General features: G+C 40.0%; 2 protein-coding genes across 3 annotated transcripts in view; one reads left to right on the top strand and one right to left on the bottom strand.

Moving 5' to 3' along the window:
• The window catches only part of LOC116037700 (E3 ubiquitin-protein ligase SH3RF3), a 97,256-nt gene extending 93,219 nt beyond the window's left edge, over positions 1-4,037 (bottom strand). The window contains exon 1 of one of the 2 annotated variants that reach the window (XM_031281677.2): positions 3,300-4,037. In XM_031281677.2, the coding sequence (XP_031137537.1) occupies positions 3,300-3,707 (408 nt within the window). In that variant the 5' untranslated portion in view covers positions 3,708-4,037. The remainder of the gene's footprint in view (positions 1-3,299) is intronic. The other variant, XM_031281676.2, reaches the window with a different exon arrangement.
• A 6,665-nt stretch (positions 4,038-10,702) lies between these two features.
• The window catches only part of edar (ectodysplasin A receptor), a 34,209-nt gene continuing 17,709 nt past the window's right edge, over positions 10,703-27,202 (top strand). The window contains exons 1-3 of the mRNA XM_031281747.2: positions 10,703-10,961; positions 22,902-22,967; positions 25,988-26,107. Coding sequence (XP_031137607.2) covers positions 22,917-22,967; positions 25,988-26,107 — 171 coding nt within the window. The 5' untranslated portion in view covers positions 10,703-10,961; positions 22,902-22,916. The remainder of the gene's footprint in view (positions 10,962-22,901; positions 22,968-25,987; positions 26,108-27,202) is intronic.

Below are 27,202 nucleotides of genomic sequence, written 5' to 3'. Positions count from 1 at the left end.
ATCATTTTGTTTGGCTGACAGACTAAACTGAGACTGGTGCCTGATAAACATATTGTCCTAATCCGAACAAAAAACCCACTACATTTCTCACAAATGTATTGTTGGCCCATTATTTAGTTTACATGACACTGTTACATTGTTAAAACACAGCTTTTGTTTGCATACTGTGTGTCTTCACACTACTGTCTGTAAACGGGGGAGCACGTGGCGAGTCATCTCTGCAACAGATGATGTACAACACTGCAGCTGATAAGAGGGACTAGTTAAGGGGTTACCAAAGTCATCAGCTGCAAACTGGCTCAACAGTTCTGCTTTGGGGTAAAAGAGGAAAAACCAAGACGTAAAAATCTACGAAAAAAGCAATTAAACACTTGAATTTTTGACCCAGTGCCTGATTTAACACAGAAAATAACACTAAATAGGTACTGTATGGTGAAATATTCCATGAGCAAATGGAAGCTATTTATTTTTGTTAAGGTTATTCTATGCAGGTATTTTAGTTGACCAGCAAACTGTCTGTTTCTGAGAAGTTAACTTCACACGGTGTTTGGCAAAAAAAGTAACTTGTTTTGGTTGAAAGCAGAAGGTTGGCAACAAAGGCTCAAAGAGCACAAACAGCAAGGGCTTTCAGCATTTCTGCCTCTTTTATTTCAATAGCAACAAATTCATGTTCATTTACAACCCTTAACAAATGATGTAGAGTGTTGTGTTTGACCCGTGTGACTCCTTCAATAACTGTGTGTGTGTGTGTGTGTGTGTGTGTGTGTGTGTGTGTGTGTGTGTGTGGTACTGCATTAGTGTGTCACTCAAAGTCAGATTTATCTCCCTTTGCAAGAACCCTGCTCTTTGTGTGCAGGGGAATATACACGCACCCCACTGTTAGAGGAGATCAATTCACACTTTCATCACCAAGCCTTGGTCCCAAGGGAGCCTCAAGGAGACTTGGGCAAAGTGACTGCAGGGGATTGGAGAGGGTAATGGGTTATACAGTAGGTGTGTGAGGGGGTGTGTGTGTGTGTGTGTGTGTGTGTGTGTGTGCGTGTGTGTTCACTGGCAATAAAGGCTACAGTACACAGTGAAGTGCTCTCCACATGGGCTCTTAAAACAAACAGACTGGACACCACTAAGACGTAAGTGTGCACTGTGTATATTTTTGTGTGTATGTGTGACTGTGCATGTGATCGCATGCATGCATTCCCTCTACGTAAGGTTAACACTCTTTCAGTCACACTATTCTCACAACTTCTACTGTAATTTTGTTCTAATAGTCCATTATGACATAGACAATTCAAATATCATTTTTGTTTTTGTTACAGCTTTTCCGGTGGGAGGACTAGCTGCTTTTCTCTGTTTCAAGACACTGTAAAGTGAATCCCTTTGGATTTTAAACTGTTAGTCAAATTAAGACAATCCTTAGGCTCTATAGACAGTTATAATAAGAATTTGTCTACAAATTAAAAACCCATATTGTCTTTTTTTGTATGTGTGTTTTTTTATTCATGTACCAGGCATTAAAATTGCTCTGTAGGGACTGGTAGAGTTCATTGAGTGAATTGAAATGTAGTGTTAAGTGTTAGTGGAAATGTGGGGGGGGGGTGAGAAAGCTGTTGGCAATGCTTTTGTTAGCCTGAATGTTCACTGCATCCCTCTTCTTGGTCACATCGCTAAACTCAGAGAAAAAGCTGCTGAGGGCAAACATGAACACACCTACCCACGACCACCCTCATGCACGCTGACAAATCCCATTGCATTTATGAGTAAGCACACAACACACGCTCACCTTAGACAAATACAGTACATCCGTCTTAACAAGTTACAACATGAAGTATTGAGTCTGGAAATCATGTCCTTTTTTTTTAAAGAAAAGCTGGCAGTGAGGTGAGGTCATTGTCATTTTTTCACATGAATCCAGTGTTTCTTTATGATCTATACTGACACAATGTGAGGAGCTGCTTGCATTTCTCTGTTTCACATGATTGTGTATTGAATATGTGGGGATTTCTTAGCTGCTATCATTTCATAGCATAGGCTTTGCCTATATGTTCATGGACCATCTGTCTGTGCACCTGTCTAGCTGTGAATTTTACTTTAAAAATGTTATTTTAAAAATTGAATTAATGGACTGAAAAAAACATTTGAAAGGTATCTTATAATTAATTAAAAATAAAAGCTGTAAATTGCAGCCTATTTTGCACCTCATAATAACAAAGCTTCTAGGAAATGAAACTACAATAGAACTAAGCCTTTCTATCTCACCACAGCTGCCTGACATTTTTGCAAGATTTGTGTGAAAGATCCTAGATTCCAATTGGAGGCAAAGTGACAACCAACATTTCTTGCAGCACAGTGCTGACGCTATCACATTTCTTGTCTAATTGCCACATTACAGGCATATTCTTCAACACATCTCACATCACAGCCACGAGACACGGCATAGGATGCACTGCATAGGAAGTAAACAAGGCTCTGCATTTCTCTCTCATTGAGCTCGGGTTATGAAACGCCCCACTGCTGCAGCCTGTGGGCAATGGGCGTCACCAGGACTATGGCAACAACAGTATCACAGACAGGTGACCCTCTCCCTCTGTCTCTCTTCCTCTCTCTCGATCAGTCAGTTCAGTTTAATTATATCTCAGTGGTATCACAGGAAAGACACCCTCATTATAATACCAAAGTAGTGTCATATCAGGGAATATCACAGGCACAACTGGTGATAATAAAGCAATCAACAGACCACATGCATCAGTCAATGGATATCTGTGTCATCAGCTATGACAAAGCCACAGAAGTTCACCTCTGCTGTTTTCTATTTCTCTGTTTCCATGTTCCATAACTTGGTCTCTGCTACCAAGTTTGTTCCTCTCCCTTGTTATCAAACAATCTATGCTGCAATCAGTATCACTCAGAATATTCAGAGCATTTATATAGTCTATCAATTTACATCTATATAACCACACAGCAGCTGGATGTCTGTGCAGGCAGCATGCTGAACACACTGTTCCCAATTTCCAGCAAACATCAGAGATAAACAATGAGGAATTGGTCTGAACAATTGCCATCAAAATCTTCTTCCACCAAATTCAACTGCTAAACTGGGCAGCAGCGTGCAGTGAGAACCAATCTTAAAGTTGTTACTGTTTTGTGGATACCGAATTGAAAAGGGGCTCTTGACTTTTTGCAAAATGTTAAGTCTTATGGAAGTGTGTGTTTTATGAATAAACAAGGATTCATAAAAGGGTGAAACATTTAAACATTGTTTGGGTGTTTGGGCACATATGGATGGTGGGAAAGTAACCAACCTTCACAGGGGAGCTCCTGATGGCTACGGGCAGCTCTCTGATCGCACTGCCCGGGGGAGAAGCGGATATCCCGGCTGCGTAGCCCTGCAGCGAGCCCCCGGCCAGGGACTGCCTGCCGCCTACTCCTCCTCCGCTCCCTCGCTGGGGCCGCTGCTTAATACCGTCCAGGAGGCGAACCAGAAGGATGTTAGCCGGCAGGTCGTCCACCCCGCAGTCCACCAGGATGCGGCACTCCGGACAGCGGAGCTCGTTCCGGGAGCTGACAATGTTTTCCAGGCAGCGGCGGCAGAAGGTATGCTGGCACGGCAGCACCTTGGCCGTGGTGTCCAGGCGCTCCAGGCACACCGAGCACTCCAGTAGATCCAGCAGAGACGAAGACTCGTCCATGTCGGCGGAGAGGGTGAGCATCTGGGCTTCAGTGTCCGTGGGGAAGCCGCGGCGACTGGTTCGTGTACCGTAGAAATGAACCGGGGGCACAGAACATTCTGGGAGGCGGACCAGCGGGAAGCAGCCAACGGACGACCCGCGACAGAGTCCCCGCGCGCTCAGCGTAGCTACCCCGGTGTTGTGAATGTTCTCCCCTGTACCTCTCTCTCTGTCTCCCTCAACGTGTGTCTGTTGCTCGCTTTCTCTCTGTGTCTCCCCCTCTCTCCAGCAGCTGTGCAGAAAGCGGTGAGGTCACGCTCTCATCATCATCTTCCGCGCGCCGATCAGAACTGCGGCGCGCGCTCACGCACTAGAGACAGATTGATACAGACTGGGAGAAAGAGAGCGAGAGACCCTACAAACACAGAGACAGGTTAAAAAAGAAACACAATTTCTAACAAACCCGATAGGTTCCTGAAAGGTTTTCTGTCATTTCACCTACTCACAAAGACAAACTAATACAGGTAGCCTACCAGTCATAAACTTAATACATTCGGCTCGGGCGTCAATTAAGCCTCAGCTAATGGCGTAGCCTACAGTATTTTCAATGACATTATGAAGACGCCGTGACTCAAGTTTGTGCTTCAGAACAGATTTCCGGTTGTCTTGCTTGGTTTTGTTTGCTTTCTATGCATATGCATCAAACTTAAACTGTCTTTGTATCAATTTATTGTGGTGTCTGTCTCACCGCGTGATACACAGCTGACAGGCGTAGACATCTTCATTACCTCAGTAACTATATCCAGCTGAAAAACTGGGCTTTTGGAAAAATTGGTTTTTGGCGACGCCTGGTGGACATCAGCTAATCTTTTGTTTCTCCTGGTTTGAACAATTGAGATCTCCAAAAAAAAAGTTAGCACACATTTTAACTTAAAATGTTCTGTAATATCCCATTACAGGCGATAGACTATAAAGACTACAAGACACAAGACTATTCCTAGAATTATTAGTAGGCTATTATTAAAAAAAAACAATACTTATTCTTGTACTTGAAGGGATTATATAGGATTATTGTAGTCCAGTGAGACCATATTAAACAAAATATACCATTATAAAGTATTGGATAATTACTTTAAGTGGGGGTTGCATAGACTCTGAGCTTCGTGTTGTAATTCACAGATACAACATTAGCAGCCATAGCTAATATATTAATAGATGACATGCAGGACTTTTTTTGGACGATTGTTGGATAAAAGTAAAAACCTCAGCTTAAAATACTGTCATGTCATGTGATGAACACAACATACCTAAAGGGCAAGGAAGTGTGTGTGTGTGTGTGTGTGTGTGTGTGTGTGTGTGTGTGTGTGTGTGTGTGTGTGTGTGTGTGTATGCGTACATTTGTGCGTGTGTGTATGTGTGTGTTGTTTCTCAGCCGTGACTGCAGGCTTGCTTTGCCTGCCCACCTGTTCAGACCTGCTCTACTCTTACATTCAGTCCTAGAGGGGTAGGGAGTGATTGAGCCAAATGTGTGTGTATGTTTGTCCCTGTGTGTGTGTGTGTGTGTGTGTGTGTGTGTGTGTGTGTGTGTGTGTGTGTGAGTGTGTATGTGTGACACACTGTGACGCCTTTCTGGGTGAGAGGTGGGCCTACTATTTACCACCCACGACGAAAAGAAGAGGGTGGACTGCTGAGACATACAATGAAAAAAGGGAGGGAGGGTGTGTGTGTGTGTGTGTGTGTGTGTGTGTGTGTGTGTGTGTGTGTGTGTGTGCGCGCGTGTGCGTGTGTGTGGTGTGCAACCACAGCATTTACACTGATAAGTCAGATACTGAAAATGTTGTATGCTGTATTTCATTTCCTAAGTCACAGTATTGCAAAGTTTTTGTTATTTTATTCTATAATGACAATATTGTGCTATTACCACACACACATACACATTTTGTACGTAAATACCTATCGAGACTGAATGATGGTTCAGATGACAGTTGAAGAAAATGTAACATAATGAAATCTGGCCAAGACATTAAACCGAATTTAGACTGAAGCGCTTACTAATTTACTCCTGCGGTCCTTGTATACGCTCATATGTGGTATAAAGCTACACAAATCAAAGTAGCTCATATTGAAATTTTTCTAGTTGCTTGAAATGCAAAATGACAGGTCACAGTAGGCCCCAAAATCCAAAGAAAACAAGACGTAGAAGGAGCTTGTACTCACAACTGGAAGAAATAAATCTACTACAATCAAATGAAGGTCAAGTCTTTTGCAGCAGAGATTGCTAGAAGACTTTTTGCGCTGCTCAGCTCCCTTAGTCCCAAAGTTCCCTTACATTTCATTTACAGAGACCTGCCATTTCTTATAGGTTTCCCCATGGCTGCAGAACATTGCAATGCTACAGCAATTCAGCCACTAAAAACGTGTGTGTTGTTGTTGTCAAGCCCTGATTTTGAATGCCTGACTAACTCAGTGGCCCAGAAGTGCTGGCAACAAGCCCAAATTCATGGTGTGTCTCTCTCTCTTTATCATACCCACTCATGTCTCATGGCCAGCGTGTTTCATCTGCTTAATAAAATTCTCCACAGCCAATGATTCAGAATTAGAGGGGTACTACAGGGAGAGGCGAACAAAAATGATTATTGGACGAAAATCCCCTCAATCCATTTAAGCAGCACAGTCAGTGCTCCCTGTAGGACACAGTGCTGTCAATAACACACAACAGGTGGATGCTGTTTAAACAGTAGATGGGTGAATTAGGGATGGTAACTAGCATTTTGGAGATACACAGGTTTAACAGCACTTTGAGATGTCACTAAGATTGACAAATTTCTTCAATAATGATACATTCACATCACGTGCTGTAATGGTGCAAATGTAAAGGCTGTCATGATTCAGTGTCATAATGATTCACTCATAGATTATGCAATTGCCAGTTTTATTATAGGCCTTTTTAAAACAGCATGTCCAGATTATGTGGATGCGAGCACCAACCGGCACATATGGCATGCTAAGCAGTCCTTGTAAAAGCAGTTTTCCCCCATACAATTTCAACGCATTCTCATAGCTATTTGAACTCATGGTTCATGAGAACAGGCTGAAATTTATTTAGATAGAGGGTCAGTGAGTGGTGCCCAGTTTGCTAAGGCTTGGCAAGGTAAGATAGTTAGGCCTCTTATGTGTTTCCAGTGGGCTTTCAGTGCTTTATGCTCTGTATTTTATTTTGCTGCATACTGTACTGCATTATTTGCAATAAACAACGTCATTATTTTGTAATTGAATGTTGTCCCTTGGGAAATTCTTGTGATGATGAGCTATGAAAATAAACTTGAGTTGACCTGACACTGCATTCATAATATATATTTTTTCGTCTATTTTCTTCTGCATCAACCTAATTTACCTATAGGGTTCACCAAAGTTTCATATATATTCCTATATTATCCTCGTCTTTAAATAATAATTCTCGATCTTTTCATTCTTTCTCTGCAAACACAAGCGTTCTCCCATGGACTGCTCTGGAGAGATGAAATTCAATCTTGTTTGCCTGAGACGATCAAATATAATGAATATGTAGTATGTGCGTGTGTGTGTGTGTGTGTGTGTGTGTGTGTGTGTGGATCTTCTTTATACCTATACCATGCACTTCTCTCCTATCGACCAATGTCCTTCGTTCATGCAAAAGTAGGTTAGCTGACACAGCAGTTACCATGGCAACCGGTTCTTTGCTTCCTTGTTGAAGATTATGTGAGTGTGTTCTCACAGACAATGTGCATGGTGGGGATCCTAACAGGGGTGATAACAAGGTCACAGAGTCTGTGGTAGGTCCATTTGTACAGCATTAGTGTGTCCTTCCATTAAAAAAAAAGGGTTACGCCAAATATTTCTGCGATATAACATTGTGTGTTTTATGTGGTTCAAATGTACACTTTTCCATGGATGATGAAATCAGTTATGGAACTTTTTTCTTTTTTCCATATCGCATTGATTTCATCCTTGAAAAGTTCAAAAGAGTTAGACCATATTTTCAATTTTCAGAGTTCAAGCTTTTCCGAGTTCAAACTTCCTTGGGGCACATAAAAAAGCATGGGGAAGTTTTCTTTTAATGATTTTTTGCTGCAAATTGAAGTTACCCTAACTTCATTATACCAAGCAGCAAATTAGGCCTCCACTGACTGCTATCTTCTGTGAGCTACAGTACTTTGATGTGGTGCTGAAGGGGGGCTGTGACAGCTGTGTGTACTATACTGAATCTTTAAAACTCTGATCTCCAACATTAATGCATGTTGACTTTAAGACTTTGTAGAGACTCAAAATATAGCCCGCTGATGATTAAATTGATTCATGGACCACACATTCATAACTCCAAACCTTCTTGTGTTTAGCACAATGTAATAAAAGCAGCCTCATAAATACATAAGTAAAACAGGAAGTCAATATATTGAGTAAACTAGAAATATCAGTAAATTTAAGTCACATTTTTCCATATTATGCTTAGCATTAAAACATTAACATTATCACATTTTATTCACTTCCGGAAAAAAAAAAAAAAAAAAAAAATATATATATATATATATATAGTCTTTGCTGCATCCAATTTATTGCTGCAAGAACTACATTTTCCCACAGGGATCATGCAGTATTTAAAGGATATGTAATCCTATACCATTTTATGTTATGTTGCCTTATCAAATAATCCCTTACATTGTATCTGATCATATCTGATTGTGTTAAATCTTTTTTGTCACATTATGCCTCATGTCTCTCAGCTTGTCTCATTGTATTGTCTCATCTGTTATATATTTCCCATTATCTCAACATAGCCTATCTTGTTATACCCCATTGCACCTTATGCAGAGTCAGTTGCATATGTTTTTTGTTACACCATCCATCATCGTAAATACAGGTTTTGCTTAATATGTGTTTTTGTCCGGCCTGTGACAGAGCAGCCATCATTCTCTCAGCAGAACTCATCAGTCTTCTTGTTATCCTCTCCTCATCCTCTCTTTATCCTCTCTTCTCGTCTAATCTCTTCTCCTCTCATCCTCCTTTTCAGTCAGGAAGCCCCTGGATCGACATCAATGAGCTTTTAAAAGGAGGGAGACAGACATAGAGAAGAAAGAAAAGAGAGAAGAGGATGAAGAAAAAGGGAAACAGGCTGAGAGAGGGACTGATAAAGTGGAAGAAAAAAGAACAAGTGACCAAGAAGGAGAAAGACATCGGAGATACAGAGAGAAAGAAAAACAGGGACAGAGAGGTAAGACAGAGACAGAGAGGGAGAGTGAGTAATTACAGGACTCCCAGTGTTTTCAAAGCCCCTCTTTTATCTCACCCTTCCTGTGGCTGAGAAAAAGTGAAGCGGCGGAAAAGGGGAGGAGAAGAGGAAGACTAAAGTCCAAGCTTTAGTCCAACTCAGATAACAGGCACCAGTCATCCACATCACACAACCACAGACACACACACTCTGAACTAATTTATAGCTTCTGTTTCAAAGACATTTTATCATCTGAAACACAGTGTTTGTGTGTGTGGGTTGGCTCTATGTAAACTACTCTAATAGCAATACTAGAAAAATTCAACTTTTTCTCTGTCCACCTATGATTTTTGTGGTTATTATTTATAGATGTTATATGTTGTGCTGCTGATACGGAGTCTACATGCTGTACCAGAACAAATGGCACAAATTTTAGTTGTGTGGCCATTCAAGTTAAGTGAAGTGAAATTGTAGTAGTATTAACAGTAGAAGTTGAAATCATTAGCGGTAGTGGTGGTAATAAGTATGTAAGTGGCAATATCAGTTGTATTGAGTATAGGTAATAGCGATGGTAACAATAATTGTATAGCGGTTTTAGTAATGGTACCTGTAATGGTATATGTTAAAGCGTGTTATTATAATATGCATTGCAAACACTACATTCCTCATGTATAAAATGAACTGGTTTCAATAATTCATTGAGGTTTTGCTGCTTTTGTTTGTCTTACGTGACAGCAAAATTGATATCTTTGGAACTGTTTGACTAAACGAATGAGCACTTTTGAAGATGTCAATTTGACCCTAAAAACTTGTGACGAACTATTAATCAATTAATTGAGAACACATTTGGCAAAAAAAAAAATTGATAATGAAAATATGAGTTAGTTGCAGCCCTAATATGTAAGGCTGCATGTAGCCTATACAAACACACACATACGTATATTCAGAGAGAATACAATATAAAAATAATATTAGTTTTAGTGTATACATTCCTAGAAATACTGCTTTTGTGAGCAAATACACATTTAACGCGTAACCTTTGGTGATATAGATCAGTGCCCATATGTTCAATAAAATGTATTTTGCATATATTATTATAGGTAGGTATACAGTAAGTGCAAAGTAAAACTGATTTGTGTTAATCTTGGTCGTTGATTTCCTTATGATGAACACTGACTTTATATTGCCACTTTACCTTTCTACTTTTACACCTGTTTACATCTCCGTATATATATATATATATATATATATATATATATATATATATATATATATATATGCACTATTTTATGTCTTAGATTCTCTTTCTCTTTTAAAACCGTGAAACTTAATGAGCTGGTCTTATTGGTCGCTTTTAAGAGGATGCTAAATGACTTGGAGACACATCTGGCTGTAGATGTTTTGCCTGATGTATTTATGACTTTGGGAAATAGTTTTATGTTTGAACTGTTTTTGTGTACTTTGTGTTCGTGTGACTGTACTGCTGCCAGGACACTCTTGAAAAAGATTTTTATCTCAATGAGTTTTTTTCCTGGTAAAAAGTTGAGGTTGAGGTGATAAAGGTTAAATAAAAATAAATTTTACTTACTTTCTTTTTTACATATTTAATGAGCATTATTGGAAAGAGACTACAATCTAAGATTTTCATTGACAACGAATTGTAATTATTGTACACACGACAATAAATACTTTGAAACTTGACTTGAAACACTAGATGGCGGAGTTGAGTCGTAGCCTGCAGCACGTTAATTGCCAAGAGTCTACCTGTGACATGTTAATCTGTCTCTCATTCAGGGCGGAGAAAACCTCTCACTTTTTTTTTTCTCATCAAGGAGGAGCCTTCAGACACACCGACATGCACCAAAGTGGAGGCTGAGACACAACTTGGACTGAGTGGAGTAAAAACTCGCAGACAGCCAGTCCCTTGGCGATGCTTATCCGACACCACGCTACATATTGATCACCGACCACCAAGGACTGATCGCCCCGCCAGCAGAGCTCGCAGTGCCGCTGAGGAACCAGAGCAGCGAGCCCCCCTCTCTGAGCTTCAGGTAAGACTCTCAGGAATGCAAGGACGGATTGCTGCAAGACTTGGGGGAAATTCCTAGGCAACTCTTATTATGGCAAACAAACATGTGCTTTACTGTAATTTTACATTAAAAATAGGCTACGTATGAATTGTTATTCTTTTTTTGTCATAGGAAATGTAAGGGATGAACAGAAACACTGCTGATGCATGTCAAAACAATTTATGTGACATCTTATTATATTTGACAGACTGATTCCGTCTGGTCAAAGTATGCATCTCTTAGGCTAAAGACAGATATGTTTGTTGTCAAGTGCATCAGTTATGTATGAATATATTGCCAATAGTATTATTTGCATGAATTTCATCTACATGAAATGCACGTTTAAGTCTGGGTGAAACAGGCATATCCACAAATACATTGTGAAGTTTGTGAAAGGTACTGTGCGTGTTGGTGCAAAGGTTGTAGCCCAAGGTGGAAGACAAACGAGATTGTTTCTCACATCGCCAGCTTCACACTTTAGGCCTGGATTGCTTTTTTGACAAGGTTGTGATTTTTGAATTCCAAACATGCTGCAGATGTAAACTTTATTCTCTAGTGATGATTTGGATTAGTGTGAAAGGAGTAGAAGAACATTCAGTAGCAAAAGCGTTTGGGTTTTTATATTATCTGGATGATAAATCATTTTAATGCTGATAAGCCAAATCAGTCCTGTATGAGTATGTGTATGTGTTGGGGAAGTTTGCCTATGACACTGTCTATTTGTGGCTGTGTGTTTGAGCAAGTGTGTGACCTTGCACACCTTTCTCCTCTGTCTGCATAATTGTTTTCTTGGTGCCGCCTGACTGTCCCGGGCCCCGGGGCCCCTGGGGGAAGTCCTGCCCGCAGACAGGCAGCTCGGCCCGGCTGGGGACATGCCGGGTCCTGCCGAGCCTCTGAAGTCTGCTGGCTGGCTTTGAACTGTAGCTGCTGGAGGTGGAAATCAATCCGTCTCTACCCCCCCTTCTCTTTCTCTCCCTCTTTCTATCTCTCTATCTGTATCTCTCTCTCTCCCCCTGCAGCCCCCAGCACAGTGCGTCTCCGCTGCCATTGAATCTTTCATGTTCACAGGTAGAAAGGCGAAGGAGACACAGAGAAGAAACAGGGGAGGGAGTGTAACTCATCTTCAAAAGAAGTTAATATGGTTTCTGAGGATTAAAGGGATGAAGGCAGAAAAAGTAACAAAGCCAGCGCCTGTAGTCATGATCATCTCATGCTAGAATGAAGTGAATAGATAATTTGTTGATTTACTCGCTGCTCTGTCGCTTAATACTGCTCAGTACTAGAATTCACACAATGACCCTATTTATTTTGGAGTGATGTCATAGAAAGGGAAGGGATTCTTGTGTTTTTTTTTTCTCTGTTAAAGTTATTGTTGAGATTTATGTCACAGCTGATTCCAATCCACACAGCATAATTATTTCCCCCATCAAGAAATTTATAGAGCTCAGGAGGCCTGTTAGTGTTGAATGTTTCATAATACTAACAACATCTATAGGGTAATTCTACTAAACATATCAGAAAGAGTTTACGTTTGGAAGTGAAGTTTTTTCAGCTCATTAGGTTACTAATTTTAATTTATGGCAGGACTGTTTGGTGGAGGCTTTTATCCAAACTGCCTTAGCAGAACCACAAACATGTGCAAGAATCCTTTACATTTTGTATAATGTATAGGATTGTAATAAGTATCTATGTGAATGTAACACATGTAGATGTATAGTGATAATCTAGCAATCCAGTAGGATTATCTAAATACACTAAATGTCAGTGTCAACTTCATCCCCACAGGGATATTGACATTTATATTTTTAGGGTTTTTTTATGACTTCTGGAAAAAGTACAAAGAGACTTCACTCAAATACTCAAGTGAAAAGACAGCGTTGCACTTAATTGTATTCATAATGTCTGAGATTACTAAAAGCACTGGACAAGAAGTGTTGATGTACAGTACAGTATATTCAGAAGGCTTTTTACCTCTATCAGTTGTATTTTACCCTGACAGCTGTTCAGAAATGAACAAAGAAATAATCCACTGATAAAATACAGGCTATAAATTGAACTATCAGTATGCTGATGTCCTGCATGTGCACTGATAGTGTGTGCAGCTAAAAGGGATGTTCTTATAGAGCAAACAAAAGGCTTAATCTGACAATATACACTAATTACTGCTGCATACCTCACAGTCACCAGGACAGACAACCAACAAGTAATATAGACTTCAGGACTCCCCGAAGGGCCTCCAGGAGGTCCCTGGTAAAATGAGGAGGTAGCTGCATTTCATTATATTTTAATTTACATGCAATAATCTCAGCAATGCAAGAAGAAGAAGAAGAAAAAAAACTTTTCTAATCATGGGTTTTACTCTCACCATTATTATATCCCCAAGCACAGCGCAGACAGTTTTAACAAACCGATACTAAATCAACAGTTGAAACCTCTCCATGCAGGCCCAAGGGAGCAGGTTTAATGCAATTGGGGTTTGTGGTCTAATTTGTGTCTAAAGAGTCCTCTTTATTGGGAACCTACTTCAGTTAATGTCTTCTATACAGAGTCTGTGGTGGGAGATCTGGCACTTAATTTCTTACATTGTGGAAAAGCAGAAATACTGAGGTCTTGAAAATCATAGTTTATATGATACACAAAAATACACAAGATCTTTGAAGCTAAAACACATTGGTGTGTGCTGGCTGGTGCTTAAAAGGAACAGCTCTTGTGCACCAAACTGTGGTGTTTCTGGCTTGGTTGGTGAGACAGTTAATTGGCAGGTGGGAAGCTGGTGAGGGATCGTGTTGTTGGTCAAGGCACCTGTGCAGATGGGTGTAGTATCTGGGGTGTGATGTGTATCACGGCCTCCCGGTGTTGGCAGGTTGAAAATACACATTACCAGAAGCAGGCGTAAATGCTTTTGTTGGTCTGCAACTTTTATCCCTTGAAATAACTGCTTAAATTATTGAGTCTTTACTTACGCTTTGAAGATTCCTGCATCCGTCATGACTATAGCTGCTGCTCAGATGACTAGAATTATTCCCCCCCCGCAAGAAAGACTCCAAAAGCCCTCAGATTTGTTTTAAGAAGTCTCCACAAAGGATGAAAACGCACAGCTATGGTTTATTATTGCAAAATCTGACAACTGGAACCAAACAGAAATGAACAATGCGGATCCAATGCTGATTTATTTGACTGAAAACCAATGTTTTAACAGTAACTGTAACAGTAAGTTAAGGTCATTTATATTAGAGCTGTGGCAGTATTCTTGTTTGGTAACCACATGAGGTTCCCAAAAGGCTTGTCCACTGTTGATTTCAAGGGTTTTGTACATTATTTAATGGTCTGTTATGGTTCTGTATTGTCCAGAAACATATTCATCCTATTGACTTAGGAAACATATAAATCATAACTTTTTAGTTGAAAGGACTGCATGATTCTGCTATCCTATTATTGCAGGTTAGATAGAGGACAGCAATAAGACGCATGCAGATGGATTCCTGGTTGCAGATTAGGCTTCCCACCTACAGCCACTGTAAAATAAACAGAGACAGAGACAGAGACAGAGACAGAGACAGAGAGATGTTCTGCCCCAGCAGAGCTAAAGAGGGGAACAAGGGATAAGGGAGAGGAGACGATGAAAGACGGATCACCGGCAGGCAGAGAATCAAAGAGAACCTACTGACTGACTGGAGCTGGGATAGGTGTGTTTACGTGAGTGCGTGTGTGTGTGTGTGTGTGTGTGTGTGTGTGTGTGTGTGACTTCTTTTCATGTGCCCTAAGAGTTAGTTTTTCCTGCGCACAGAGTGGAAAGCTGACAGTAAGTCTGTAATTAAAGCAATCAAAAGATGAAGAGAGATGAAGAAACATCACACACAGATGTGCACACACAGAAACACACACATTTCATATAGTGCTCTGCTCATGTATGTAACTCAACATTGATATTATTGGAGATGTGATTTTCTGCTGCTTAGAAAACATCGGCACATTATTTAAGGAATTAAGTATTTTACATGAAGTTTTTCCATGAGTGAATCGCAGTCTTTCAACTGTAGGTGATATGTGAGCCATCAACTCTTTGTGTGGCCCAGTTATTGTAGTGACAGTCAGTATTACTCTGATTTGTCGGTGGAAATTCAAGTTGCTGCCAAGCATGTTTTGACACTCCTGCGAAAATACAGTTTACACTGATAAACCACGATGCTGCAGTTGGATGGAGTCGGACTAAATGGATACTGTATTTAGTCAGCAGACGAGGGCCAGCTGTCGTCTGAGGTTTGTGCATGTCTCCAAAGTTGGAAATCACTTTAATCATGGCTGTATTTTCACATCAAACTAAGACGGTCATCATGTTGCAAATTAGACTTATCTATTTCTGACTCATTTAGTTCCTGAAAGCTGAGCCTTGATGGCTACTTTGTTTAATGAGTTTGACTTCCTTTAGCACTGATAAAGACATGCAAGGAGAATGTAAACGAACATTTGCAAGCACGTCAGCAGCGCAATGTGTGAGCCTGAACTGCAACAATGTGATAATAATGATTAATGTGCACTGCAAATATAGTGTTGTCTTTTCGTTTTTAGATATTTTCCCATTAGGGAGTTCTGATGAGAATTTTTGAGAGACAGTCACAGTCTGATTCAGCAGAAGGTGAAAGCGGTTGGTCTAATTTGACTGACAGCGCTGCCGCCACCCCTCTATTTACTCTTCAGCTGCCTCCAAATCATAGAAAGGAGACAAAATGCCAGCAGCACATTCCTCCTTCATAATTCACTTCTTGAAAAAAAGACAGTAGGGCACTTATAATTACTTAAAAGTGGATTGGCCAAATTCTTGAACAAACACTTGGAATGATTATTCAAAGTCAGAGCAGAAAATTCAGGTGAGGTGTGCGCTTCTCAGATTATTAGAAGTAAAGGCAGATGATTATCGACACTGTACAGTTAATGACATGGTACTATACTGAATTAAATTGTCTGAGTTTTTTTGGGATGATTAGACTATTGTAAGAAGAGTTTCTCTGATTATAATATCCTCATAACTCACAATTCACAATTATGTTCACTTTGTGATGGGTGTTTTGGTTAGGTCTTTATCGTGGACCTACTTGAGTGAAAAACCTGACATGAAACACAACAAAGTAGATAGAATCAGGGGCAGCCATCCAGTGTAAAGATAAAAAATAAAAAAGACCTGTTAGGGCCGATTTCAGGATTTTTTTAAAGTGGGGTAACACGGGGGGGACCAATAATTAGTCAGGGGGGGGCCCAGGGGATTTGATCAAAATACAGCATAGAAAATCTGCTTAGAGATAAAGGAAATATTGCATAGGACAGAACAACACAATGTAATTTCAAAATTTCAACAAAGTACACAGTTGCCAACAATGTGTGTTTAAAGTATATATCCATTTACCAAATGGAAAGGCAGCCATTGGCAGAACAGACAGCAAAGTGACAGTACTCTGATGCATCAAATTTGTCTCATTGACTGCACTCTAGCCCAATGGATTGGGGGTGCACCGGTGGGGGCAATTATATTTCAGGGGGAGAGCGGCGGGTGCCACCCTGGGCCGCCCCTCTAGACCCGCCCTCTGGATCTGTTTACCAGGAGGTTTAAATGAGAGACTGCAGAGACATGATAGCGGGGAAATCCACATTAGTGGTTTTCTGCTCCGTTTTTTATCTACAAACCTATTGGGTTGAAATGTTATTACCTTATTAATTCAGATCATTCATTTTAGTCATAATCACAATATCCCCGCATTTATTTAATTATTATTGTGGCACCTTTTGCCAGTTAACTTCTTTATGTCTCTTGTGTCTATAGATAGCAAGGTACATTTATATTTGCTACTGTTAAAGGTAGTTTTTGTTTGATTTAGTTAGCGTGAAGGTGTACACTTAGTACTGACATGTGCAGGCCTGATGCAGTGGGAAGTTGTTACAAATACACAGTGCTTTAGTTTACAGACAATTATCTAAATTCTGTAATAGTAGTGGAGAATCAGGGGCTCTAAGCTGGTGAGTGTGATAAACTTGCTGCTTGGTTGGCTGGAAAACAGCAGGATTTGAGGTGTTGTGCACGCACACATGCAAACAGGCAGGCGGTCAGAGTGAGTAACATGTGTTTAAGATCTTGCTTGGATTTGGCAAGTTGAGCCAAGGATAAAGTAATTGGCTATTTTATGGAAATTGTTTATGGCCTGGAAGCAGAGGGATTATATGTGAGAGAGAGTGTTCATGGTAGGATTAGAGCAATAGCTTGGTTAGCTGTTGTATGGGGCCAAAATTATATTTTATTCAGAGTAAGACATTAAGACTGCAGTATAATTGGCCAAAGATATCAAATATTGGTAAACATCATCAGCTATCAGCAAATCCAGTCAAACAATATCAGCATTAACAATCCAGTCCTAACATGCATTTGAAGCATATTTTGTTTATGAATCATCAGATTGAATATATATATATATAGAGGAGAATGAGAAAGATTGCAATGGAAAACAGACTTTCCTTTTAGAATTACCAAAACCAGGATGACAGAGACCCTTGGATCCACATGCTGATGATTTAATTGTCATCAGACATTAAGTACCAAGGAAGAGCCCACAAACCACCCTCTAACCTCATTCATCTTCTTCATTGGTTTGCTTCCTAGCCGAGAACCCTTGCCACTGATTAGCCCATTACTTAATCGGCCAGGAAGTTATTATCAACCGGCATAATGAATAGACATTACAGTGTTAAACACTGATGGCGAAAAGCCGTTTCCCACACAATCCATGGGAAATTATACTGAATGACGTGACGGAAAGACACAGAATGATGCAGAGAAAGAGACACATTAGGCTCTATATTTCATAATGAAAATAATGAATGGGATCAAATCAATGAAACCGTGAAAAAAAGCAATGTTTAATGCTGGTTAACAGTGTCCATTAAACAGTGACCATTAAATGGTACAGTAAAACTAAACAACAACAAAAGTGCTAAAAGTTGGCATTTGTTTAGTCCTTTCAGTGCACTGAAACGTGCACTAACCTGGTTTAGTGTAGCCCCAGTTTGTGCCTCTCATGTGTAACCCTTACATTTAAGTCACTAAGGATCCAGTTTTTTCAAAATCCAAACAAAGATGGTAGCCGGAAGGTTTAGCATACATCTACATAAAGAATATCGAAAGTAGGCTAATTTCTTTTTATTGGGATTTGACACCTAAATATGTGGGTCATTTACATGGTGGCCACTAAAGATCAAATCAAAGGTTGGATTTATCCAAAGCATTAGCTGACATTCAATAACAATAATTTACACACTGTTAGATAATATTTACGTAGTGTTTTTAATCTTGAAAACGGCTGGGTCTACAGTAACTGCATAGATTGTTGGGTTCATCTCCCAGTAGCGGCCCCTTTGTGGCTTGGCCCGTTGAACTTAGCGACTGCTACTGGTTGGTCCAGGACTCCACATGAAGTGGTTTGGGATCTTGGAGATATTGTGAAGCTTCCAAATGTTACACTGCGGCCGACAACAGAATTAGGAATGACAAAGACTGCAATGCTTGGGAATTGGCCTTACACTCTGGGTGGAAAAACTGGCCTACCACAGACTAACCATGCAATAATAATCTACTCCTTACAAGCACATTTTGTCAGTATGATTGTGCTGCCAGAGACGTGACTATTATTTTTTCAAGTAATGACCAATAATGAAAAGCCCATTCCCCATAAGAAACTCATCACCTGAAATGTTCTTAGTCATTAACACACAATGTGCTTACACAGTAATATCTAAAGAATACAAACACAAGCATGAATAAAAAGAGACTGACTGGCAGGTATGGGTGGATGCCTGCTGCCACTGGCAAAAAATGAGGAAGAGTTTAGAGAATTAACTTTAACTGTCTACTTAATGTATATGTGCTTGTATGAGCTGATCTATGGGAATTTCCATATGCCAACCCCTCCTTTCACCTACAGGGTCTAAACATCCCCATAATTACTTTTAGTTAGGTCTATCACATTTGGCTGTCATACTGTATTTAGCTGCAGTCCATATCAATACAGATTTAATTCTGCTTTGAAGTTCATGATATTAAGGCATTATGCTTGTTACTGTAGGCCAGTGAACTTGATGAAGGGTGTGTTCTTTTAGGTCTCATTGAATCGCATTGTATACATTTTTGAGGTCAGTGGGTTTGTTATTGTGCATTTTTTATGAAGCATAAAGCATAACGAGTAAATTGTCCTCCGATAGTTATGTGGATTTCATATTGGGTTTCATCTGCTGACAAAAAGAGCAATCAAATGCAACCAAATGAAAAACAGAGATGAAGACAGAGCTAATGAAGGGAGGGGGTCTAGCAAATGTTGCAAAATAAGGCTTTGAAAAAATAACTGAACTGTTTTTCCTCAGTGCTTTAAATTGACATGTTCATACTGGGAGCTGCCCAGTACAATCTCTGTGTTCTACTGGTGCCACAAACAATTGTGTATAGACTCACCTGGTAATGACATCGCTAAAGACAGAAGGGTTATTTATCGAAGATTATGTGGTCGTTAGAAGATTAATACCCTCAGGGGGCAAAAGACTTGGGCTGACTTTCATCTCAGACCTGCCCCGACAGAGAGAGTAAGGCTAAGAGAGACAGAGAGAGGGTGGAAAGAGGTAGAACAGAGTGTCAAAAGACACAGTCTTTAAACACAGCGGCGTGTGTGTGTGTGTGTGTGTGTGTGTGTGTGTGTGTGTGCGTTTAACCCCATAATGAGTAGCCTTAAGGGGGTCCACAGCCATTTGGCAGTTCTTCATTTCCTGATTTGAAAAATAAAGTGCTGTCTCCCCTTTTATCTCTTCAGCAGCAACACACAACCAGTACACACATACACACACATGCACAAAGCACACACCGGTTGTGGTCTTACCACAAGGACTTGTGCAATTAAGCTTATTTTGCCCTCAGAAGCCAGCCCTGTGCATATTTATAGGATATATATCTGTGTGTGTGTGTGTGTGTGTGTGTGAAGTTGTAATTACGCAAGATCAAACCCTCGGGGTCGGGGAATTAGCCATCATCAATGATCAAAAGGTTTTTCACTCAAGTCTGTGACATGGAAGAGTGACATCAGAGGTTTAGAGCCAGACAGACAGATTTTGACCTCAGATAGCAGTTAATGGTGCCTTCATCCCCCCCCTCTCTCTCTCTCTCTCTCTCTCTCTCTCTCGCTCTCTCTCTCTCTCTCAAACACACAAAAAAAATCTGTGGACCTCAAATGTTTCAATAAAAATCAGCAACAGTAGCACCATGGTCCAATATGAGTTAAAAGTAATCCCAGTAAAAGGTTGACTGTTTGTCTTCTTGTATCAGTTTGAGTACTATGTGCTCATGTGTTTCATTCAGGACTGTTTGTGTGAGCAGATGTGATGCAGGTGTGTTATCAGTAGGGTTTAGGGTGTCATGGGTCCCCTATAAAACTAGGAAATCAGACGGAAGCCTTAGATCCAAGAAAAGTATCTATATACACATTTATACATCAACCTGCATCATTCTTTCATATAATTAACACTCAGAGACTCCATGAGAAATGTACTTAAAAACAGTAATTAAAGGTGTGTGTGTGTGTGTGTGTGTGTGTGAGTGAGTGAGTGAGTGAGTGAGTGAGTGAGTGAGTGAGTGAGTGATTGGAGTCTTCACTGTCTTCTTCACTAATCCAATGTACATATATATATATATAACTTCTAATCTTATTTAGCTGTGAAAATAAATGTAATCCTTGAAAAATGGGAAAAGTGTGTTTTAAGTAAATACTTTTTTACTATTTTTTTCTTTTATGTTTTTGGTGTGGCGGTTAGTATCCAATTGTAATTCCCATGTCTCATATTAATCATTACAACACTGTCTGGAACACTGACTCATACTAGTTTGTTATTTCATCTTAATGGCCAGAAAATTAATTTATCCACACGCTGAGTTGATCACAGGATTGTGCATTTGATTCCCGGTAGTTCAGAATATTGAATGTAATTTGGTAATTACTTGTAGATTAGAAGCAAATTATAACTGGAGACAGTAATTTAACACCCAGCAGCTCCACAGTGTTTGTGGAAGCCTCCGTGTCTCAGGAAACATACAGAAGCAGCGTTCATTCAGCGTGTACTGCCACCCTGTCAGAGACCACGCGCACACACACACACACACACACACACACACACACACACACACACACACACTTTTTCATCCTGCAAGATAGGGAAAACTTATTTGAAAAAAATAGTGGCATGGTTGGTAAAATGTGATGTGTAATAAAACATATTTAATAGTGTGGCCCTTTAAATGAAATGGTGCAGTGTAATCAAGCATGCAAGTTGCTTCCGCCTGGTTGCTTTTTCTTACTATTAAACGCTGAATGTGTCAGTTTCTTCCACTCTTTTCCTTCTGATGACAGTGATTTACACCAGAGCACTCTGTGTTTTCTGATTACATTTCTTTGTATTTGTTTGCAAATCTTTCTGAGCCTTTGTATGACTGGTTCTGGGCTCATAGTTTGTATTCAAATGCAGCTTAAGGGGTGATTCTTTACCAAAGGACCCCAGCCAACACATATGCTTTCATTACTAACACTCTCGCATAGAGCATTTGTGTGTCACTGTGTGTGTTACTCTCGCACAAGCAAGCAAGCACACACACACACACACACACACACACACACACACACACACACACACACACACACACACACACACACACAGTGACACACAAATGCTCAGTGCAGACCAAGGCAGGACAAACAGTAAATACAATCGCAGGCATGATCTTGCAGATGTACAAAGAAATAAACAAGCAATTACACATGACCACACACAGGGGCTAGGGGTGTGAATCTTCACTGGTCTTGGATTCGATATCCTGATGCATCACGATGCATATATTATTATTTATTGCCACACATGGTTTTCATCAACAAATTCAAGCAGTCAGATATATATGAATTCCCCTTTTAATTGTATCTCCTCTTAAAAAAGACACTTCCTGAATGTAGCGGAGTCTGAACACAGCAGACAAAAGGCAAAAATAAAAAAAAAAAGCAAGCGGAAAATCAACAATTAACATCAGTAGGCAATAATCGATTATGGTCTGTCACTGCATCAATGCAGAATTGTCCATGTCCGCATCGCGATGCATTGATGCAATGATTAATTTCAACACCCCTAGCAGGCGCACGGACTCACACGAACACACAAATATATGTTAATTTATGCCTCACTGAGAGAAATACACAGACTTTATGAAGCATTGCTATCATTAAATTCACATCCAAACTCCAGCCATCATTTCACAAGTAAGAAAACAAACACACAATCTCATAATGATGGTTTGCCCAACGTCCACTTCAGTATTACAGCCACTGTGTGTGGAGGACCTGAAACAGCATCTCAGCCATTCACTAAATGTTTTTTAACTTCACCTCATTTTGGTGGAGTTGAAATAGAGTTGCTAGTTGGTGTGAAACCAGACTTGAAAGATGTTTTTTTCTGGTGTTTCAACTAAGTTTGGGGTTTTGACATAAACTTTTGCCTAGTGCGAAAAAGACATAACTAAGAAATAGGTAGATAATTATTGAGTGATATCACCATTCTTTATTGAAGCAGAGGTTAGCCAACGGTGATGTGTGCTTGCAGTTATGAGCCAGAGGAATGCCATGGGATGTTCTATCGCTATTACATGTTTATGGGCAATGACGTGATGGTAACGGGACAGTGAACTCACCTGGGCCACACACACACACACACACACACACACAATGTGCCCACTGACAGCACTACTGTAGGAATGCTTACATTCATGACGTTGCTTTTTTGTAAGTGAGGTTTGGTGTAGAAGGTTGATCACATGTTTACATTGCATGACTATTTCTCTTTGTCTTTCTCTCTGGTCTCCAGTAAGAAGACGCAAAAATGTCAGAGAGGAGAGGTCAGAAGAAGTCCATCTTTCTGTCCTCATTATTGGTAAGTTTTTTATTTTATTGTCTCTTTTTCTTTAATTTCCCCTGTCCTTCTACTTTAATTCAACATTTATTTTCTTTGTTCAGTTGTAATCCCAAACCAATTCATGTTTTCTCATGACTTTATTTCCATTAATTCTTCCATTTCCCTTCTATGGTCCTTCCTTTTTTCTTCTTCCATTTCCCCACTTTCACTCCACTCCTCCTCTCTTTCTTTTTTCTTGTCCTCCTCTGCTTCACCTCCTCCTTCCAGTAGCAGTAGCATAACTCAAAAACCATCATCATATTTCTGGTATACTCAGAAACTCTTTATTAGTCGATCAGTATGGAGCTCAGTCACGATCGACTCCACATTTGGCAATGGGTCATCCAGACTTTCGCTGTCATGTGCCAGAAGCTTGCACAACTTTGCAGCACATAGTCAACCTTGGAGCTTTTCACAGAGCAGATATCTTTATAATCTCACCGGGAATCTAGAGATTCTCTGCCTGTTTTGATGTTGAAACTGGCAGAGTTCCCGACAGGCTCCTCCACCTTACCATCCCTCTCTCCTCTGTGTTCTTCTCATCAGTCACTACTAAGCGTACATGCAGGCTGACACTGAAGCACTTAGTCAAGAAGGTAGAGATATTTGGATTTAGTCAGTGGTGTCAATTTACTACACCACACAGCAGTGGCATTAGAAATCTATTGCTACCGATTCTAAAAACACTCATATAGACAACATTTCCGGCGTAAAGTGTGAAACAATGACAAACGGCTGACAGAAAAGTACATTGGTAGTGTCATATTGTGCAATATCACATACAGAGACCACTCAAATAGAGGTATCAATGTGTGAAAATACATTTTTCTGACAAGGGAAAGTACTTACTCAGGTACTGTGCTTACGTACAAATTTGATGTACTTGTACAGTATAGTACTTTACTTTCATGAGAATTTCTACTTCTACTTTACTACATTTTAGAAGGAAATATTTGACTTGCTGCAGTTAGTAGTTACTTTGCATTTTACATACAAAACATACGAGGACTTTTAAAATATGATGCATTGTAAAATATTAAACTACCCAACAGTATATAACATTTGAGCTAAACGGATTAACTGACAATTTATAATCAATTATCAAAAAATGAATCGAGAGGTGGCCAGGTTGGCTCAGTGGTAGAGCAGGTGCACATGTACTGAGAGGTTTGTGCCTCGACACAGAGGCATGTCTTCCCCCTCTCTCTCCCTTTTCTCACCTAGCTGTCCTGTCAAAAATGAAAGGCGGAAAAGCCCGATAGCTAGCTGTTTAAATAACTGATTAATTTTGAGGTTAAGATTATGAACTCTGGGTAAATGTGAATTTTGTGATATTTTGTGACATTTGTCGCTATTTTCTGATGTTTTACAAACCAATCAATTAATTAATTGATTAAATTCTGCTCACACATTAATGCATGAGTAATGATACTGTAGTTTAACGATATAATATATGATAAGGATCTTTTTTCTGCATCCTACTTTTGAGACTTTAAGTACATTACATTGACATTACTTTGCATACTTCTACTTACATTTTCAGTACAGTACTATTACTTGTAATGGAGTATTTCTACAGTGTGGTATTAGTACTTTTACTTAAGTGAAGGATCTGAATACTTTCTCCACCTCTGGCTTCGATTAACACTCCATGTTGTTTACAATTGAACAGTGTTCCTGCTAAATTGTAATATAAATTGAACTGTGTGGAATTACAATAAGGACCCACTGGATGCTCTGTGAATGTGCAGAGGTGAACGCTCCAGTGTTGTTCTGACTAAATATCCCCCCAAAGCATTGTGGGATAGCTGGTTGTGTATAATTGCCCTGAGGAGACTATTAGTGTGACAGGGAAGTTTGTTTTTCCAGCAGTGGAAAAATGTGGAGAAGATCGTTTCTTCAGAGCTAAGCAAGTGCTGCTCAGTGCATAGTTGCACACATTGTCAGAGAAAGCCGATGCACCCAATGCTTGCTTAAATAACTACAATGACCCATAAATGTGTGACACACTGACAAAGAAGAGTGGCAGTTGTTTTGGTTTCAGCGTGTCGATTTGCCTTACACGCAAACATTACATTACAAACAGATTACTTGGCCTGAGATGACTGGGTTCCATACAAACCCTTGATACACACACACACACACACACACACACACACACACACACACACACACACACACAGTGTCTTGTGTCTGCTGTCATGAAGTGGTAATGAGGAAGAGAAAAGAGAGGGAGATGTTATTAAAACAACAGAGAAAAGATGGAGAGAGTTAGTCATGCACTCATTTTCCTTGCCTCCATCATTTTCTGGACTGCAGATGATTTTTTAAAGTCAGTTAGTTTGTTTGGAAAAGAACAAAGTGTGCTGGTAAAGCTATAATACCAGCTGCTACTTATTACAGTAAGCCACAATGACACAATGCCACACACACACACACACACACACATACAGTACATAGACACACAAGCAAATACTGGTATTGTGCAAACTCTCTCTCCAAACACGCACGCACACACACACACACACGCGCACACGCACATGCACACAGCCAACAATGATCTCCACTAATCTGAGTATCACAGATGAAGAAGTCGGAATATGATGTTTGATTTCTTTGCTTTCTGACTTAGACTTTCTTAGCCAGATGATTTTACTGCATCAGTCAGCCATCATCCAATGCAGTGATTGATCTCTGCTGCTGTTGCAGATGTTGAAGTGTGAATAACTTTGATCCAACTTCCCACATGTAGGAATCAATATGAAGTTAGATACTGCATTTAAATCGTTTTGCAGAGGTATACACAATTACAAAAAATAATGAAGGTAAAAGTAGCCTTTTTACAGTTTATGTGCAGAACATTTTTATGGAGAGGATTAACGATGTCAAATAAAATAAATGAATGAAGTCATTAAGCTAATTGAAATGTTGGTTTCTCTCTCTTCTGTCTTGTCTCCCCCTGTCTGTCCTCCCATCTGTCTCTCTCTCTGTCCCTCCAGGTGTGTTGTATGTTTGCTAGTGCGGAGTATTCCAGCTGTGGAGAGTACGAATTCTTCAATCAGACCAGTAACAGTTGCCAGGCCTGCCCTCAGTGCCAGCCAGGACAAGAGCCGCATATGGTGAGACACACACAATTACACACACACACACACACACACACACACACACACACACACACACACACACACACACACACACACACACACACACAAAAGACACATAGCTGCACAGTGAAGAGTGCCTAAATTCAGATGAACAATTTATTATGGTTTATTGCTCTTATTGACATGGATGTGAAGGCATGCATCACAGTGAATGACTTGCAGTAAGTTGTCACTTCATGCTTCAGTCAGTCAGTCTGCCGACGGCCAAGGAAAACAATCTCACTCTATTAAGAGAGACAGGAGACTCAAGGGGGAACAGGATAAATATAGTCTGTAAGTTTTTTCGGTTAAATTTATTAGATTTCAGTAGTTTTACTTTTATACGGTCATGATGCTGCAGAGTGCAGATGTATGACATCAGTTAAATTAGAGATGGATCTTTCGCTGCAAACATAGAGAAATGCAATGGTTATAGTTCTTGATTATTACATTTGGAAGGTTGAATAATAGCTCATACATTAGTAAACTAAAGATGTTAAATTACAGTATGTCGATAGGTATCTACAGTTTATCCGATCAGAATGAAAACCACATGAATTTCAGAATCTGATTTCATGAAGCCTCAATAAACAAGACTAAGAGTTCATTCGGGTGGGGACATGACCGTCTGTAAATTTCATGACAATCCATCCAATAGTTGTCGAGACATTTCACTCAAAACAACAAATGCCAACCTCATGTGCTAGAGCGATATCCAAAGTCAAAACCATCTTCTCGGGATCATAAATATATGTAGAGAATTTCATTGCAATCCATCCTTTAGATATTGAAGTATTTTAGGGGCCATCCACACAGAGACGCTTTTTGATGCAAACGCACATGTTTAGCATCGTTTGGGCCGACCGTCCAAACGAATTCTGTAAACGCACTGCCTGAAAACGCACTTTTTTGAAACCTGGTCTCAGGGTGAAAAAATTCGAAAACGGCTCTCTTTTGGCTTCGTTTGGACGGCGAATACAAATACGTCCGTATCGATGATGTCATCGCCACACCCCTCGACCTCTTACCCGCAGTCCCGCACTAGTGCACGGCCACACACAACTGTGGTGA

This window comes from Sander lucioperca, chromosome 8 (assembly GCF_008315115.2).
Source record: "Sander lucioperca isolate FBNREF2018 chromosome 8, SLUC_FBN_1.2, whole genome shotgun sequence".
NCBI classification, from domain to species: Eukaryota; Metazoa; Chordata; class Actinopteri; order Perciformes; family Percidae; genus Sander; species Sander lucioperca.
This window is presented reverse-complemented; position numbering and strand designations above follow the sequence as displayed.